Here is a 19568-nt window from a genome sequence, read left to right as displayed (position 1 = left end):
CTCTCTCTCTCTCTCTCTCTCTCTCTCTCTCTCTCTTTCTCTCTCTCATATGATCTGATATGATCAAGCCTAGGTTTCCCTCACAGATATAGTTGACACAACCCTAATTCATACATCATAGATTTAGAGCCAGAAGAAAGTTCAGATATCATTTAGTCCAACTGCTTTCCTTCATTTTATAGATGAGAAAACCAAGAAACAGAGAATAATCTGACTTGCCTCAGGTTCTACAGGTAGTAAGTGAAAGCTGCTATGAAATTTTTAAACTTGGGAGTGTCTTGAATGTGTTAGATAAACTTTATGGAAGTATGGGCTATGATTCTATAACTCTTTAGATAGCAACCACCACAGTTTCAGATATTTTTAATAAATGTCTCTGGATAGCACTGACAGCCTGTGCATTTCCAATGCGAACAAACATATTAACTTATTTTTATCAAATTAGACAACAGTAATCTCCCATTGTGATTCTCTGCGGCTTGTCTAAGAATAAAAATTCTTCAGATAATAAATTTTGTAGGTAGGAGGTTTTGCTTTAATAAGTAATTGAACTTTGTGGAGGTTTTAAAAAAATCTTTCTGACACTCAGCAGAACAGGAGAGGAAGAGAAAGGAAAAAAAAATAAGACGAATTGGGAAAAGAAAGTTGGTATACACTTAATTCCTTGGCTCTTACCAATGCTGCCCAGACCAGAACCTTAGCCTCCGGGTTCAGTCCCATATGTGTGATATATCCCGGATGTGCTGTACCTTTAGCCATTTCAGGATAAGACTTTGGAACTTTTATCAATGTATGAGTTCAATTGAGACCAAAGGACCTGACAGTCAGACACTTCCTGATCTGTGGGACCTGGCTTGAACACCCCAATACTTCTATTACTCTTTCCTCAATGCTTAGAGAGCAAATGCCTGTGTTGTATTTATACCTACAGTTTGTATATATATACATATATATATATTTTTGTTTTGTTTTTGTTTTCTGTTCCATTATATTGGGAGGTCCTTGAGAGCAGGGATTGTCCTTTGCCTCTTTCTGTATCCCCAGCACTTGGCATAACATCTGGCAGATAGTAAGCATTTCATAAATGTTAACTGATTGAATGATGGACATTGAAACTGCTTCCATTGATTCAATTTTTATCGCTGCACAGATTACTCCCTAATCGATATGGCCAGCCCCATTTTTCTTCTCAACTCCAGCCCTGTATCACCAGACGTCAGTCAGTCAACAAGCAACTCATGTTCAGCCTTCATTCTTCCTCACACACAATATCCAATCAGTTGCCAAGTCTTGTTGACTCTAACTGCACCGCACCATTTGACCCCATGGCCCTGACCCTAGTGCAGACCTTCACTGACCCCTACTGGATTACACTGCTTCCCTTCACCTCTCTCTTATTCTCCACACGGATCTGCCAAGATAATCTGCCTGTGGCACGCATCTGCCCATATCATTCCTCTGCCCACAACAGAGCTTTCTAGGGCTCCTAAGTGCCCTTTACAAGTAAAAGAAGAGACAAAACCAAAGTCCTCAGTGTGGCGCATTGTCCTTCAACAAATACAGGTCACAGGCAAGTTAGACTGACTGTTCCCTAGAGTAGCCATTTCACTTTCTGCATTTACACAGGCCTCCCGCCCCCCGCAGCATTCTCTTAGAATCTTGATGTTTCTTTTAAGGCTCCTCTCAAGGGTCACCTCCTCCATGAAGTCTTCTCTGATTTTTTCAATTGTTAGCGCTCTTTCTCCTACCTCGAAGTACCTCATAATTTTTAAAAATCTATTTAATCATCATATTGCCCAATAAAATGTAAACTTCTTGGTAACAGGAGCCATTTTTTTCTCCCTTTCCTAACCCCAGGACCTCACACATAATAGATATTTAATAAATGCTTGTTGAATTACCAAAATTGGCAGTAGCTATGAGTCAAGATATTAGAGGAGACTGCCAAATAGGAAATATTGGAAAAAATCCTTTTTTTTGATTCTTTTTTTTCCAAGCACCAACCCACTATAAAAGAATTTTTGCCAATAAAGTCTAAGAAAAATGACAATACATGTTAAGAAATATTTTGTATTATTTTTTGATGCCTCTCTGTCATTCATTCTTCTGAATCTGTTTCTTAAAATCTGACCCAATCTTGAAGACTTTTATAATGTTCCCCATTATTTCTCATACTTCCCATATTCCTCCATGCCTCCCCCCCCCCAAATTAGGGTCTAGGCTTGTATTATAACGTGATTTCCTGACACCTGAATGGGGTCACAGGATGATGAGATTGTAACTGAATATTTATCTGGAATGGACTTCATAGACCATCTTGCCCATTGGAGTTTAAGTGCCTTGACCAAGGTCACATGGCTAGTAAGCATTAGAGGTGGGATTTGAACCCAGGTCCTTTGACTCCAGAGCTAGGGCTCTTTCCATGTGCATGTCACCAGGGAGAAAGTTACTGCTGTTGTTATTTTTAATTCTCCTTGTAACTTCCCAAAATAACCACATATGTTAACGATCCTAACTGTGAGCACTGATACCATTAGTTAGGTTACTGTATTAATTGCTATTCAAGTATGAAATAATGGGATGTCAGTCCCAGCCTTTAGTTGGAAGAGTCTAGAAAAGCTCTGAGCTGAGAAGACAATGCAGCAGAGGCCTAACATAAGAGTCCACACATCCTGCTTGCCCCAGTCGGGACTGAATACAGTGGGGAAGGTGACAAACGCACGATTATTTACTACTGCAGACTGTCATGAATAGGGGGCAGTTAACTCAGAATGCAAGGCAGGAAGTAGTGCCTCCGTGGTAAAAATGATGAGCTACCAGTCAGGAAAAATGGACTCCACATATGCAATACTATGATATTTATGATTTGGTGCCTGGGACTGGAGCCCACTGCACAGGCTAAGGACACTGGGAAGTACTGCTCAGAAAGCAAGGGGATCCTCAGAATACAGTCAGGACAAAAACAGGAAAGCAAATATGTGTGTATGTATATGTATAAATATATGTGTATATATGTTTATACATATCTATGTTATATGTATATTGTGTCACATATATTTAAACATATGTGTATACATGTGTTGTATATGTGTGCATGTGTGTGTGTGCAAATGTTAACTCTGACCTTCAACTTCCTTGTCAGAGTAAATAAGGTTGGTGGAATAGAATTTAGGAAGGACTTAGCAATAAGAAAGGGCTTGGGAAGAACAGAATGGAAACACACAGCTATCATTTTGCATTGGGTTTTTTTTTTCAATTTCCTTGCATCTCTGTTCCTTTGTCTCTCATCATGTCTCATCCTCTTTAGAGTCCCCTTCACCTCCATGTCCCCCAGCCCTAAGGATCTTTTTTATTTCATGTCTGTATTGAAGATCTCTTAGTAATGTATTTACAGAGCATAATTCCCTCAAAGATATTCTTCAAGACAGATGAATAAATGATACCATTTCAAGATGCATCTCTAGGGACTGCTCCCTTATACCCCCAAAGGCTATCCCTTTAGCTACATGTTCTCCTGGGTTTGGGGAACTCAGACACTAGATATGGGAAAAATGCATAATCATATTCTGGTATCCAGAGGCACTAGGGAGGTCAAATGACCTGTGCTGCCTCTTCACATTGACACACCGTCACCATAGAGTGACCGCACACATCCCTCAGAGGCGTCATATCCTGGAACTGGTCAGAGCAAAAACCATCCCAAGGGAGTCAGAGCATGTTCCCATCCACAGACAATTCCTCTGCAGGTGGAACAGTAAGTATATCAATAAACCTTTTAAAGTACCTACTATATGTCCAGCACTGGGCCAAGCGCTAGAGATAACAAAGGGGAAAATGAAACAATCCTAGCTCTTATGGAACTTCTATTCTATTAAGGGAAAATAATACGTAAATGTATAAACATACACAAAATACAGAGAGAATAAATAGGAAGCAATGTTTTTTTTTGGGGGGGGCACTAGCAACTGGGGTGGGATATAGATCAATGAGAAAAGGCCTCATGCAGTAGGAAACATCTGAGCTGAATTTTGATGGAAGCCAGGGATTCTAAGAGTACAGCTGCTCAAGAGAAAACTGGGGGCTCCCCCCCTCCTCGTAACATCAATTTACTTCTTTCTTTTATTACTGTACTCCAGTAAAATGAGAAACGGCTTTCCTACGAGAAAGAACTCAATAAGCACCCAGGAGATGGAGTGTGGAGGAGAGATACTTCTCACTATTCAGGAGTGAATGAGTCTTATTAAGCTACTTCTCTCAGTTTCCTCCTCTGTCAAATTGAGGGGTTGGACTTGATTAGGAATTCTTAACCTGGGGTAAGTGAATTTGTTTTAAAAAATATTTTGATAACTATAATGCAATATAATGGATTTCCTTTGTAATCCTATGTATCTTATTTTATGCTTTTAAAAACATTATTCTGAGAAGGGGTCCCTAACCTCACCAGATAGACAAAGGGCTCTGAGAAGGGGTCCCTACCCTCACCAGATAGACAAAGGGCTACACGATGCAAAGAAAATTAACAATCCCTGGATTTGATGATCGAGAAGGTTCCTTTCCAAATTTAACATTCTGTTATCCACCTCAAGTATAACACCTGATATCTTTGCAAGGAACACACACTACACATCCCTGAATGTGTGGGGGATAGGGAAGGTAAGGAAATAAGGATTTATTAAGCATTTACAATACACCAGGAAAAGCTGATCTGTTGTACTATGTGGTTTGTGTCCATGGATGTCTTTTAATGATAAGATAGCTTGAAAATAAGAAATGCTGGTACATTCCAAGGATTCTTGTGATGAGTCACATAATATCACAATACCCAAAAGCCATGCTGCTGGAGAAAAAAAATGGAGCATAAAGAAAGACAAGAAAGATTCAGAACTCTTTACCTCCATGATGGGGCTAGATGCAAGGACTTTTTCTTCAATGTTGGTTTCACTGGCAGAACCCCCAACTGTAGCAAAATATCGCATGGCATATTTAGCGGACACTGTCTTCCCGGCTCCTGACTCCCCACTTACTATGATGGACTGGTTCTTTTCATCTCTGAAAAATCAAGGAAAATGGTGATGGTCAATTGCCTGCCATTAAAGGACACATTATCTGTCAAGAGGATGTGTTTGTAAGATTTTAAATCCTGGCTCGTGGCCTCTTCTCCATGTCCTTGGTGAGTTTGAGCAGCATGATCAGCTCAAAATCAAATTCCCCCAGATCTGTCCAGATAAAATTCAACCTTTTCCATTTTGAGTCTTGAAAAAGAGAGTAGTTTCAAGGGTGTTTTGAGCACCTACAAACAGTACTGTTGCCTTGCTCTTTATTGGTCCCCTATTAAAACCTAAGAGGAAAAAAAGTTGAATCCATTGATGAATAGCCTTCACTGAAGACCTTTATGCAGTATCCAATAGCTGATGCTATAAGAAAACTACCTGACTACGTCTGCAGCCTGGCACGACATTCACCTACTCCAAGGAGTCTTCCCTAATTAACTACACACTACATGGATCAAGTAATTAATTTCATCCCCTAAGCATTTATTTGTTTGTAGTTCAGGTTATATTACATCATATTGATTTTTCCTTACTAATTTTCAGATGGCTTTCTCCAACACTCTTGAGCTTTCATTGAAGGCACAAAGTCATTTTCCCCTTCCTGTCCCACCCCAATAGTCCATGATCTAACACATTTAGTGAGCATTCTCGAGGTGTTCTATAAATGTCTGCTGAATGAACACATGAATGAAAAGTCCCAATGAGTAACATGTTGATTTCTATCTCCATATAGCACAAATACTGGAGAGGATCAAGATAAAATGAAATGAAATGAGTGATTTAGGTGAAACAGAAGGAAGAACATTGTGACAGAATTTAGCCCATTAATGCAAACAATGTATTAAACCCCTACTATGCATAAGACACTGTTCTGGCCTTTGGAGAAAATACAAGATGTTCAAAAAGGACTTTTGGGATACCCAATAAATAGCTCAGATAGTGCTCTTACCCTCAAAATGCATACTGCCTAGGGAATGCTTAGTGTTTGTCAAATGAATGAATGTCACAATGAGTTTTGCTCATCTCTAGGAATCAACTTAGAAATCAACTGGAAAAAGCAAAGGATGGAATATATGGGTACAAACCTAAAGTCTGCTTTTTAATAGCTCAAGGTCACTAAAAAAATGTTACTATCCTTTTGGGGACTTGGTTTCCTCATTTGTAAGATAAGGTTAGACTAATAATGATCTCAGAGTTTAGAGGAAGGAATCTCAGTGATCATTTAGTATGAATCCTCATTTTATAAATAAATTAAATTAGGATGACACAAGTTAAGCGGCCTGCCAGGGTCACACTTTAGCAGAACTGGGCTTCAAATTCATGCACTCTGACTCCAAATCTAGTGTTCTTTCCATCATACCATATCTGAGGCTTAATCTCTGAGTTCTTCTTCTAGTTAGAACGAGGAGAACTCCATGAGGGAGGGGATTATGTCTTATTTACCTTTATTTTCTCCCAGGTCAAGCATCGGATATTATATAAAGTAGTCATAAGACATGTTTGTTGAACAACTTCTTTGATTCTAGTTCTTATGTTAATGCTGAATGCTAAAGCTATTACTCCTAAGGGTTTTGTTTTGTTTTCAAATGGGTAGCAATAAGTAAGCTCTGTGTATGTATATGTGTATATAGATAGATTATGCATGCATATGTATATATATGTGTGTATATTTGTACCTAAACACAAATATAGACATATGCTTACATAAACAATATAGATATATGCATACACACGCATATAAAGGTCATATCTATATCTACATAGCTCTACCACTCCCTTTTTCTTTCAATTTATCATCTACCACTTTACTAAACTACCATAGAGAGGTGGAGTGGGATACACAACAGACCAATCAACATTTTCTAATCAACTACTGTGTGCCCTGCATTACACTAAATACTGGGGATACAATGACAGAAACAAAAAAAGCTCCTGTCCTCAAGAAAGCTTACTCTCCACTGGTCTAGGGAAGGGACAGAATGTACATCCATGAGTAAAAATAACAAAAATATGAGGTAATATGGGGAAGGGCACCAGCAGCTGTGGGGAGAGGGGTGAATTGTGTAGACTTCATGCCAAAGGTGGTATTTAAACTAATTTTGAGGGCAACAAGGGATCCTAAGAGGCAGATGGGATGAGGAAGTGCATTCCAGGCATGGCAGATAGTTAAAGCAAAGGCATGGAGATGGAGGATGGAATGTCATGCGTAAGAAACAGGAAGAAGTCCAGAATGCTGGACTTTTTTACAAACACAAGATTCTATTTACTATTATTAAAAGCTACAAATTAGACAACACATAAATTCAGAGCATTTATATATTAGCTGAAAGGAGCCTGAGCGGCTGTATAGTCTAAATCTCTGATTTTAGAAAGAAAATAAAGGAGAGGAGAGAAAAGGAAAGGAAAAAAAACTATCAGACAACTTTTTTAAAAAAAGACTAAGGAATGAAATTAGCTATTATGACATCTTAAGGAATGTATTTCATTTAATTGTCAAGAACTGTGAAGTGAATTTAACTGATTGTATTGATATTCAATATTGTTTATGTAGATAAGAAATTATTTTTAAAAGAAAAAGTGATAGGAAAAGGGTTGGGTTTTTTTTAATGAAAGCCTATCAAAATTATCATCAAGAATAAACATGGCAGGAAGCGACAGTGTGGCACACAGAGGCAGGCTGGGAGGAGGACTGATCAACGAGGGGGGGCAAGTCATCCCACCAACCACAAGGGCCACTACCAGGCCTATCACCAAAGGGTTGGGACTGGAAAGAGCAAGTAAGAACCAAATGCAGGGCCCTTGTCTGGGACAGCAAATACTCCTGGGACAACCACTCCATAGCCGAGAAATTTTAAAAGTTCCTATCAGGACCACCAAGGACCAAGATGGCAGAGTGAACCCTGGCTGCTCCAACCCCCCCCCCCCCCCGAAAACATAGTAATTATTGCCCCAGGGCAAAACCCTAAACAGTAAAAGCTTGGGAACCCTAGAGGAAGCGAGTGGCTAGGACCCTGCCTCAAAATGGGTAGAAAGCAGACTACAAAGACTCTGGAGTCCTACTATCCTCAGAGGGAGGAACCAAACTCAGAGGGAGACAATGTTGACTCCACACCCATAGCGGAAACATCAACAGGGAATGGGTCCCAAGGACAGAAAGCCCTCCTAGATGGGCTCAAAAAGATCTAGAAAACCAAAAAAGAGAGATAGAAGACAAAACAAATAATTCTTTTAAAATCAAAACTGCAAAATTAGAAAAACATTATAATGAAGAAAACAGCTCCTTAAAAAGAAAAGTGTGTGATATGGAAAAGGAGCTCCAAAAACTAACCAAGGAAAATAATTTGCTAAAAACTAGAATCAACCAAATTGAAGCAAATAACTCTATGAGGAACCAAGAATTAGTCAAACAAAACAACAAGAATGAAAAACTAGAAAATGAGGTAAAATATCTCAATGGAAAAATAACTGATCTGGAAAACAGATCCAGGAGAGATAATATGAGAATTGTAGGCCTACCAGAAAATCATGATGAAAAAATGAGCCTGGACAACATTCTCCAAGAGCTCGTTAAGGAAAATTGCCCTGAGATACTAGAACCTGAGGGTAAAATAGAAATCGAGAGAATCCACTGGACACCTCCTGAAAGAGATCCCAAACTGAAAAGTCCTCGAAATGTTGTGGCCAAACTCAAGAACTGCTAGGTAAAAGAGAAAATACTTCAAGTGGCCAGAAAGAAACAATTCAAATATCAAGGAACTACAGTAAGGATCGCACAGGATTTGGCAGCCTCTACACTGAAAGATCAGAGGCAGTGGAATACAATTTTTTGCAAGGCAAAACAGCTCGGGTTGCAACCAAGGATCACCTACCCAGTGAGAATGACCATATTCTTCCAAGAAAAGAGATGATCATTCAACGATATAACAGATTTCCAGACCTTCCCAATTAAAAAGCCAGAGCTCAATGGAAAATTCAACCTCTAATTACAAGATGCAAGAGTGACATAGAAAGGTAAACGAGGAACACACACACACACACACACCTGTTATAAGAGCAAACTGTTTATAGACAAATAGAGAGTATGAGTATAAATTGCACAAAATGACGATTTAAAAAATCTTATTAAGGGCTACAAAGGGACTGCAACGGAAGAAGAGGAATGAATGAAGTGGAAAAGGGAAAATTACACCACACAGAGGCATAAAAACAATATAGCAGAGGAAAAGAAGGGAGGGAGATGGGTATTATATGAGCTTCCCCCTCATTGGTTCTGGTGCAAGGAGGGAATAACACAACCAGTTAAGCATAGGACTCTATGGAGAAGAGATGCAAAATGTATCATAATAGAGGGAAAGAGGGAGGGAGAGGAGCTTTGCATGAGATTTGTTCCTGTCACTCTTGGTGAGAAGAAGAAATAACATACTTCATTAAGTATAGAAATATCCTACAGGCAGTAGGAGGAGGAAAGAGCTACGAAAGGGGGGTGGGAGTGGTTTGAGATAGAAAGAGAAATCCCATTTAAAGTTACTGTAGACATTATAAAATATTTGGGAATCTACCTGTCAAAATAAACTCAGGACCTATGTGACCACAACTACAAAACACTTTTCACACAAATAAAGTCAGATCTAACTAAATGGAAAAATATCAGTTGCTCGTGGCTGGGTTGAGCTAATATAATAAAAATGACAATTTTACCTAAATTAAATATTTAGTGCCATACCAATAAGTTTACCAAAAAACTACCTTATAGAGATAGAAAAAATAGTAACAAAATTCATTTGGAAGAACAAAAGGTCCAGAATATCAAGGGAATTAATGAAAAGAAATTCTAGAGATGGTGGACTAGCTATACCAGATTTTAATCTGTACTATGAAGCAGCAGTCCTCAAAACTACTTGGTACTGGCTGAGGAATAGAGTATTAGATTAATGGAATAGATTGGGTACACAAGACTCAGCAGTCAATGACTATAGTAATCTACTGTTTGATAAACCCAAAGACCCCAGTTTTTGGGATAAGAACTCAGTATTTGAGAAAAATTCCTGGGAAAACTGGAATATAGTATGGCAGAAACTGGGCATAGACCATTATCTAACACTATATACCAAAATCAAATCTAAATTGGTGAATGACGTAGGTATAAAGGCTGATATTGTAAGCAATCTGGAAAGCAAGGAATAGTTTACCTATCAGATTTGTGGAGAGGGGAAGACTTTATGACCAAACATTAGAGGGCATTATAAAATGCAAAATGGATAATTTTGATTACATTAAATTGAAAAGCTTCTGTACAAACAAAGCCAATCTAGCCAGGTTTAGGAGGGAAGTGGAAAATTGGGAAAGAATTTATGTCTCTGATAAAGGACTCATTTCTAAAGTATACAGAGAATTGAGTCAAATCTATAAGAATACAAGTCATTCCCTAATTGATAAATGGTCAAAGCATATGAACAAGCAGTTCTTAGAGGAAGAAATTAAAGATATTTATAAGCATATGAAAAAATACTCTAAATCACTATTGATTAGAGAAATGCAAATCAAAACAACTCTGAGGTACCACATCTCACCAGTCAGATTGGCTAAGATGACAAAACAGGAAAATGACAAATGCTGGAGAGGATGTGGACAAATTGGAATACTAATGCATTGCTGGTGGAGTTGTGAAATGATTCAACCATTCTGGAGAGCAATCTGGAATTATGCCTAAAAGGCTATTAATAATTTCATACCCTTCAACTCAGCAATACCACTTCTATCCCAAAGAGATCATAGAAGTGGGAAAAGACCCATATGTACAAAAATATTTATAGCAGCTCTTTTTGTGGCAGCAAAGAAGTGGAAATTAAGGGGGTGCCCATCAATTGGGGAATGGCTGAACAAGTTGTTGGTATATGCATATTATGGAATACTATTGTGCTATAAGAAACAAGGTACAAATGGACTTCTTATATAACTGTAGAGGCTTATATGAACTCATGCTGAGTGAGAAGAGTAGAGCCAGGAGGAATTTGTACACAATTACAGACACAACGTATGTGTGACTTCGATAAACTGGACTCTTCTCAGCAATGCAGAGTCATAAGTCAACCCCAAAAGACTCATGATGGAGAGAGATATTTTACATCCACAGAAAGAACCGAGTTTGAACCCAGAATGAAGTGAACTACCTGCTCTTTTTCTTTTTTTTATTTGGTTTTGTTTCCTCTTTCTCATTCTTCATTCCATCTGATATAATCCTTCTTCATAGCCTGACTAATGTGAAAGTATTTGCAGATACTATACTTGATTGTATGCCACTGGAGGGGGGGTGGGGAGGGAAATAAAATTTGAAACTCAAGGAAATTGTGATAATGAATTTTGTCTAAAAGTAAACAAATTAATAAAGACCCCCCCCAAAAAAAAGAATAAACATGTAGGGTAACTAGGTGATGCAGTGAATAGAGCACCGGCCCTGGAGTCAGGAGGACCCGAGTTCAAATCCAGCCTCAGACACTTAACACTTATTAGCCATGTGACCTTGGGCAAGCCATTTAACCCCAATTGCCCTGCCTTCCCTCTCCAAAAAAGCAAAAAAAGAAAAGAGAAGAATAAACATGTACTGTTTAATTTTGGACTGTATACCTGCATTCAGAATACTCTGCTAGGCATTGGGGAAGGAGAGAGAGAAACCTGAGTAAAACCACTGGCCCTACCCTCAAGGAGACTATAATCAAGTTTGAGGATATCAGATATACATATGCATGAAAGTTACCTTTCAGATGTGATCCATTTAGATTTCAAGCTATACTTAATTAATGGGCATGGGTGAAGGTAGATACAATAAGTTCCTATTTTCAAAGATGCAGACAAGTGGAAAATATAAATAGCCAGAGGTTTTCAGTCTAGTAAAGTGATAATTGATGTTTATCTTGACATGGTTTGTGATGGATAGAACACAATTAATTCATATCCAGTTGAGCTTAAATGTTTAGTGTATTTTTTAATTTAGTTCTTTCTAAAAAAAAGAAAAATTAGTGATTGATGTGTGATCATGAGAATATTACAATTTCCTAATCACTAAGGACAAATATGGGAAATTACCACAACAAAAGTCCAAAAACACAAGTTTGGATGCCTTCTTTTTTTTCTGAAGGGCATGAAATAATGAAAAACTTACATGATTGTTCTCTTGAATTACAACCTCATCCTACCATTTTACAGATGGAAGAAGTAAGGTACCATCTAATCAAATAACTTAACTGTTAAATGGAAAATCCATGGAATATCCTGGAATTTCTTCCTGAATATAAAATGAAGGGTTAGATAGAATCATAATCACCTCTTGGTTTAAAAATTTTTATCACAAGACTAGGCCAGTCAGAAAACTAACTTTCCACTTTCTTTTTTCATTGCTCTCCTTTGTCTTCCTCCTGTTTCTTTTCAAGTTTTATTGACATTTTTTAAAAAAAAATGACAATCATTTCTCAATATTACCCTGCTATGAAGAGCTATACTGATGTCCCTTGTAACAAACAAAATGGCATCAGACGAAGTATGACAATGTATATAGTAATCCACACCTATCGTCACCCTCTCCATCCTCCCTCCCCCTAAAACAAAGTCTGTCTTGTCATTTCTTTTTCAAGACAAAGATTAGTAAATATATTTTATCTAAAGTAACTATCTTTGATTTCTATCTTCCATGTAGCCCTTTGCCCATAACACAAAACTCAGGTTATGAATAGTCACTAAGAGTCAGACGGGAGAAAAGATCAATATGTAATAAAGAATGTTCTTGGCATAATCAAGAACTATATTTCCATTTGTATGCCATGAACCACATTCCAGGAATGACTATGGACAACTCAAAATTCTGTCCTAAAGAACGTAGGTCTCCTTCATCAAATAGTTCATTCCCTGTCACTGAAATGTTCAGAAGCTGGATGACCACTTTGGGGGATTTTATATAACCAGTGTCCAGCATTAGGAGGGAGTATAGACTGGATGACAATTACTTTCCAAATCTCATATTCTATGAAAAATTGTTCGACTTCACAGCCAATAGAGAGCAAAGGCGGCTGATGTATGTGTATAGGAGAGGATCAACAGCAGAGAAGAGCCTCCTAAACAGTGTTAGGCCACCAGACAGTGAGAAGGCTGCGGAGTCCGGACTGGGAACAGTGTTGCGCACGATGAATTGTAAACCAGGGATAAAGAGAATCTCAGAAAAAAAAAAAAAAAGAAGTATAAACAATCCAGAGAAAGGAGTATTGGAAAATCTACAAAAATAAGCAAAAGGAAGTGAGAAGGAGATTTTATTTGGAAGAACAAAGAGAAATATTAGGCCTTGCTTTTTTTTTTTTTCAAAAATTTTAGCCTATGGCCAAGTATCCTTTTAGTTATAGTTGTAGTAAGTTGAAGAAGAAAAAGAGATGGGCTCCTTTGGAAATGTGATAGCAGAATCTGAAGATTAAGACTTATTTTTTATCCTTTCATTTTGTTTCTTTGTATACAGATGAATACAAAATAGAGGAACTAAAATATTAAAATTTTATTGTAATGGAAGATAACTTTGTATCATAATTCTGAAGTGAGAAAAGGAGAAATAGTTTAAGCATTTCTTGAAAGACAAGGAGTTAGGTCTGAAGAATACAGATAGATAGACAGACAGACAGACAGATAGATAGATAGATAGATAGATAGATAGATAGATAGATAGATAGATAGATAGATAGATAGATAGATGATAGATAGATAGATATAGATAGATATACTTACATACCCATATGTATGTATAAATAATTGTAACTTTTTGATAGTTGTAAAAAAGGAATAAAATAAAATCTTATCTTTGTTTAAAAAAAAAAAGAGAGAATCTCAGGTCCGGGTAGTGGGGGGAAGTAGCCTGGAAAGGGAAGGTGGGCAGGCACTGAAAACAGACATTGACAACTGCACATTTTGCTGCAGGCTGGGGCTAGCTCTTTCCCCCCCCCCCCCCCATTATCATTCTTGCTCTCAACTGTCATTGTCATTTCTAAGATTCTTTCTCTTTGGCAGGATATTCAGGTACAGATCAGTATTGCAGGAGACTTACACCAACAGGCCAGGATTATTTTTCTATCCCTTCACTGCAAACTCTATCAGATGGAAAACTATTCTGACACCAAGAAATATAGACAATGCAGGCTGGAAAAGAGCCCTTATTATAGTTAATAGTGAGTATCATTTTCTCACTTCAGCTTCAGAGTGATTCTCCTTTTCTATTTATAAACCTCTTAGGCGCAGTATGACACAGGCAATAGCAAAACTAATCGCTTCCAGGGGCTTGCGGCTCCCATGAGGAACCCTTTCCATCCCTCATGTGGTCACAAAATCAGATACTATTTGAGCTGAAAAGAACCTTAGGAGTCTAAGATTCCATTAGACATGCAAGGCAAGGGAGGGACCAAAAGGATAAGTGTCTTGCCCAAGGTCACACAGCTTACAGAGCCAGAGATCTGGACTGCCTTAGATTTTTACTCATCTGCAAAGTTTTCCTAACATTAAAGCCGAATTTTTAAAACAATTTCTTCTTTTGCTTATCCTTAACTTTATATCCTGTTCTGCCTTTCCCTCAGGCTCTTGGATCTTCCACCCCATCATCCATCCCCACCTCCCACCCTTATCCCTTCAAGAAAGACAGCAAGTGCTTGCTCTTTGAGGCTCTGAATGTCCTCAAAAGCTATGGTAGAAAATGTAGAACTCTCAGTATTGGTGCATAGTATAGTTTGGGTGGGACACACTGCGCTAGTGCAAACTTTTGATGTATGCCACCTCTCAGGGGTTTTCTCATCTAGACTATGGCTTAGGACACAGTCTATAGAGGGAGATCACCTTTACTCCCTCTTCTATAAAATTAAAGAGCACACTGGATGATCTCCAAAGTCTATTGTAAGTATCATATTCTGGGGGTCCATGCAAGCAGAGAGTAAGTATGTGCTATAGTCAGCCTGTAGCAGCAAGCACCCCAGCATCCCCAGGGTGTCTGCCAACACAGGTTCTTGGATCTGCTTTGATAAAGGAAAGCAACTCAAAATGAGTTAACAAGCTTACTTTAATCAGTCAAACATATATCGTTTACCTCATTCAGGGGAAAAAGGTCAACACACTGAACTTCAAAGTATACAGGCAGAATTGTCAAGACAGAAACAGATCAAGTAGACAGCTTTCCAAACTGTCCAACCATTACATCCATACCAAATCAACATCTGGGTTTCAACATCTGGGTTTTTCAAAGCCGGGGGGCTCTGGACAACGGCTTCCCAGAATCCAGATCAAATCACAGAACACTTCTCAAAGTGAGCCCCAAAACAAAGCCTCAAATCAGGGCTTATATAGCCTTCTCCTGGCTCAGAGAATGTAACAGCCTTCTGGACCCACTGGCCAATCAAGAAGTATCTACTGAAAAACAAGCCTCCCACCCCAGGCTCCAGGTGCACTTTAGCCTAAGGGCAGGGAAGATCTTTAAATTTGCATTTCCATTACACAGCCCGAGGCTAATCTCTGGATCAACTTTATTTTTCAGCTAGTGTCTAATGAGTCAGCTATATTATGATAATGAAACGAGGAATAATAATGATGATGAAGTGCAGCAGTTTGTGGTGCTGGGAGCACTGGGCCTAGAGTCAGAAAGACTCATGTTCCTTAGTTCAAATCTGGCCTCAGACACTTACTAGCTGTGTGACTGTGGGCAAGTCACAGCCCTGTTTGCCTCAGTTTCTTCATCTGTAAAATGAGATGGAAAAGGAAATGGCAAAACACCCCAGTATCTCTGCCAAGAAAACCCCAAATGGGGTCATGAAAATTAGGGCATGCTGAAAATGACTGAATAACAACAACATAGGACTGACCTCTGAATTCTGTGAGTCTGGGTGAAGAGAAACATGAGGAGTAAATATCTTTTTTTCCCCTGTAATTCTGGATATCAGCTAACCGATATGCTAATACTATTAATTGACTGCACTGGCTGACGTTTATATGATATTTTAAAGTTGGCAAAGCACTTTCCATAGGTTACTTCATTTGAGTACAACATAGACATTAGGTCTATGAGGAAAGTTACTACTAGTATTATAATCCCCATTTTATAGGCTAATAAAACTGAGTCTGAGGGAAGTATAATGGTCTGCCCACAATCACACAATGAATTTATTTCAAAGGCAGCATTAGAACCAAGTCATTCCAAATTCTAAGTTCAGAAATATATCAATCGTATCTTGAGCACTGAAATTTAACATGTATACTGTATTAGTCCAAATATAGGTGGGGGTGGCTAGGTGGCGCAGTGAATAGAGCACTGGCCCTGGAGTCAGGAGGACCTGAGTTCAAAGCCAGCCTCAGACACTTAACACAAAAAACTAGCTGTGTGACCTTGGGCAAGTCACTTAACCCCAATTGCCCCTCCAAAAAAGCAAAAAAAAAAATATATATATATATATAGGGCATATCTCCCCATCCCTACTTCAATCTGGCTTACATAAAACCTGGAATGTGGTCAATAATTGATAATATTTTCACTTTATACATACATATATGAATGTATTTATGTATGCACCAACATATATTTATATAGTTGTACCTACACATACATACACAGAAATATAATTTTAGATATGAAGCCTATATTTCATCTACGTAACAATGATAGCTACTGGTCTACAGAGCCCTTTATGTATGTTAGCTGTATTTTATGTTTGTGTGCATGATTAGTTACTAGTGTTCTTTAAAGTCAGGGATCTTGCTTTCTTATTTTGTATCCAAGAAAATAGCAATGATGACATTACGTGTTCAATCAATCCTTCCCACCTTAATCTGAATTCATAGTGATTTCTTTGTGAGGGCACAGACACAGCTTAGGAGGCAAGTCATCATCAGTCTTTCCCACACAATGCTAGTCTGTTTCTTCTCAGCTGTAACTGTTACTAAAATGCTGTTTATGATTCTTCCTCTTGGATTCATAGTCAGACTGATAGTTTTGCTCAGAGATATTTTCTTCTTACAGTTCACCAGGAAGGTAATGTATACTACTATAATTGTCTTACGCTCTGTTCATAGGTTCCGAAAGTGGGAGATACTGCTCCCTAAGGGGTGAAGGAACAATTCGGGGGGGGGGGGGAGCGCGGTATTAGACTTTGGTACAATTGAGGGTCATTAAATATAAATAAGGGGGCAATGGAAATATAAGGAAAGAAGAGAAGAAAATTTTGAAAAACTGTTTGTACATGTTTCATTTGTTGTGTAACAGAATTAAAGGGGTAGTGATTACATTACTTTCCAAATAAACACACAAAATACAAGTTATAACCAATTATTGGTCAAATCTGCTGATAGGTCTTAACAAGTGAGCGTTGGCAGGCAAGTGTGTCCAGCATTGTTGGAAGATCCAGCATACATTGGCAGGAATATATGCATGTAATGACTTGTTTACAATACGATACTATATGGTTATATGATGCAATATTACATCATCAAAATTTCAATGCAGGAAAAAACCCACAAATTTACATTATTAAATTTAAGATCATTTAAAAAAATATTTTAAATGATGCAAAATTTTTTAAAACCATTAAAGAATTAAAAGAAAGCAGATTTATGGGGTGAGGGAATGAGGGAATGTTGAGCAATTATTTTTAATTTAAAATTTTTTTTGTAGGGGGGAAGGCAGGGCAATTGGGGTTAAGTGAGGTCACACGGCTAGTAAGTATTAAGTATCTGAGGTCAATTTGAATTCAGGTCCTCCTGACTCCAGGCCAGTGTTCTATTCACTGTGTCACCTAATTGGTGCCCTGTAATTATTTTTTAAAAAGAGGGTGATAGGCCAAATAAGTTTGGGCACCTTGGCATCTAAATTCATGATGCAGATGTAAGTTTATCTCTATTATGGCTAAAGACCAGTCATTTCACAATTGCACAACTTAATGCCTGGAGAATTTGTTTTGTGAAGTTTGGATTCAGTCAAAGGGCTATACTTGAAGACCCAGAGGACCACATGCAGACTCGAGGCAGCAGGTTCCCCACCTCTGGCCCCGGACTATTACAATAACCCTCTGGTTGGTCTCCCTGCCTTATGTCTCTCACCACTCCAATCTATCCTCGACTTAGCTGTCACTTTGATCTTCCTAAAGTTCAGATGTGACCTTATCACTACACTATTCAGTAAAGTCCAGTGGTTCCCTATCAGTCCCAGTACCAAATATAAAATCTTCTGTTTAGATTTTAAAGCTCTTCACAAACTGGGTCATTCCTCCCTTGCCAGTCTTCCCACACCTTATCCTCCCCTTCACACACCATGCAGTCCAATAATGCTGATCTCATTGGTGCTTGGCATGGTATCTCTTGATTCCCCGAGTTCTCAATGGTTGCCCCTTAGCCTATATGGCATGTCCTCTCCACCTGCTAGCTTGCTTGGCTTTCTTCAAGTTTCAGTTAAGGTCCTACCTCCTATAAGAAGCCTTTCCCAGTCCTCTTTAACATCAGTGCCTCCCTCTGTGGTCAGCTCCAGTTCATTCTGTCTATACCCTGTTTGTACATAGTTGTTTTCATATTGTTTCTCTGTTAGACTGTGAATGCCATTTTTTTTTGCATTCCCAGAGCTAAGCACAGTGCCTGACACATAAGAGGTGCTTAATAAAAGCTTGCTGAGTAACTGACCACATTACATATATTAATGGATACTAGTATTCTGTGCTTGTAGAAATTCAAACAGTTTTGATAATATATTTATGGTAATATTTTCTAATTAGCATAGAACATTTTATTAGAAATGTAGAACAAAAACCAAAATTTTAAAAATAGACTGGAAGAGTTTAATTCAAGAATCTGCTACTTATTCTTCACAAAGATTTTTTTTTGTTTACTCAGGATATATAGATGGACAGACAGAAAGACACAGGCAGACACGTATGTATTTGAAAATCTGGTTAATACCAAGATTATGGTGGTTAAGTTTTCCAAGGGAAAAAAAAGCAAACTCCTTATTAATTGATCTTTCAGATAAAGCATCCAACACATTTAAAATGATAGGCTTTAACGTAATTAAATTAATGATGTTGAAAATTTCCATTTATGCTTCTAAGATGTAAGGGTGGACCTAACAAAAATATTAAAGGCAATCAGAAATCAGATCTTAACACATTGAATCACAGAAACTTAAAATAGGAACAATCTTACAGCTTATCCAGTGCAACCTCCCACCTGATACAAGAATCTTTTCTACAAGAGATACCCATTTAAAAACAAGATAAAGATACTGAGGGCATAATCAGGGGCAAAGAGGAAATAAAATAATCTTTAATTGCAAATGATAAGATGATTCATTTGGAGGATCCTAAATATTCCAGGAAAAAAAAACATTAAAATTGACCCAGGCCACCTGCTCTTAGTAGAAATACAGTGAATTTCTAAGTAAAGAATGAAGATGTATACAGGGAGAGAGAGAGACAGAGAGAGGGAGAGAGAGAGAGAGAGAGAGAGAGAGAGAGAGAGAGAGAGAGAGAG

The 19568-nt window shown here is 38.1% G+C and overlaps 1 protein-coding gene across 4 annotated transcripts in view; it reads right to left on the bottom strand.

Annotated features, from left to right (window-relative positions):
* MYO5B (myosin VB) overlaps positions 1-19568 on the bottom strand; it is a 565409-nt gene that overhangs the window by 282457 nt on the left and 263384 nt on the right. For all 4 annotated transcript variants that reach the window (XM_069104353.1, XM_069104327.1, XM_069104336.1 and 1 more), the window contains one exon: positions 4893-5049. In XM_069104353.1, the coding sequence (XP_068960454.1) occupies positions 4893-5049 (157 nt within the window). The remainder of the gene's footprint in view (positions 1-4892; positions 5050-19568) is intronic.

This window comes from Petaurus breviceps, unplaced genomic scaffold (genome assembly GCF_028583685.1).
Source record: "Petaurus breviceps papuanus isolate PSGF00001 unplaced genomic scaffold, PetGlider_PUasm1.0 131, whole genome shotgun sequence".
Lineage (NCBI taxonomy): Eukaryota > Metazoa > Chordata > Mammalia > Diprotodontia > Petauridae > Petaurus > Petaurus breviceps.
The sequence above is the reverse complement of the archived record's forward strand: the minus strand, read 5'-3'. Positions and strand labels throughout refer to the sequence as shown.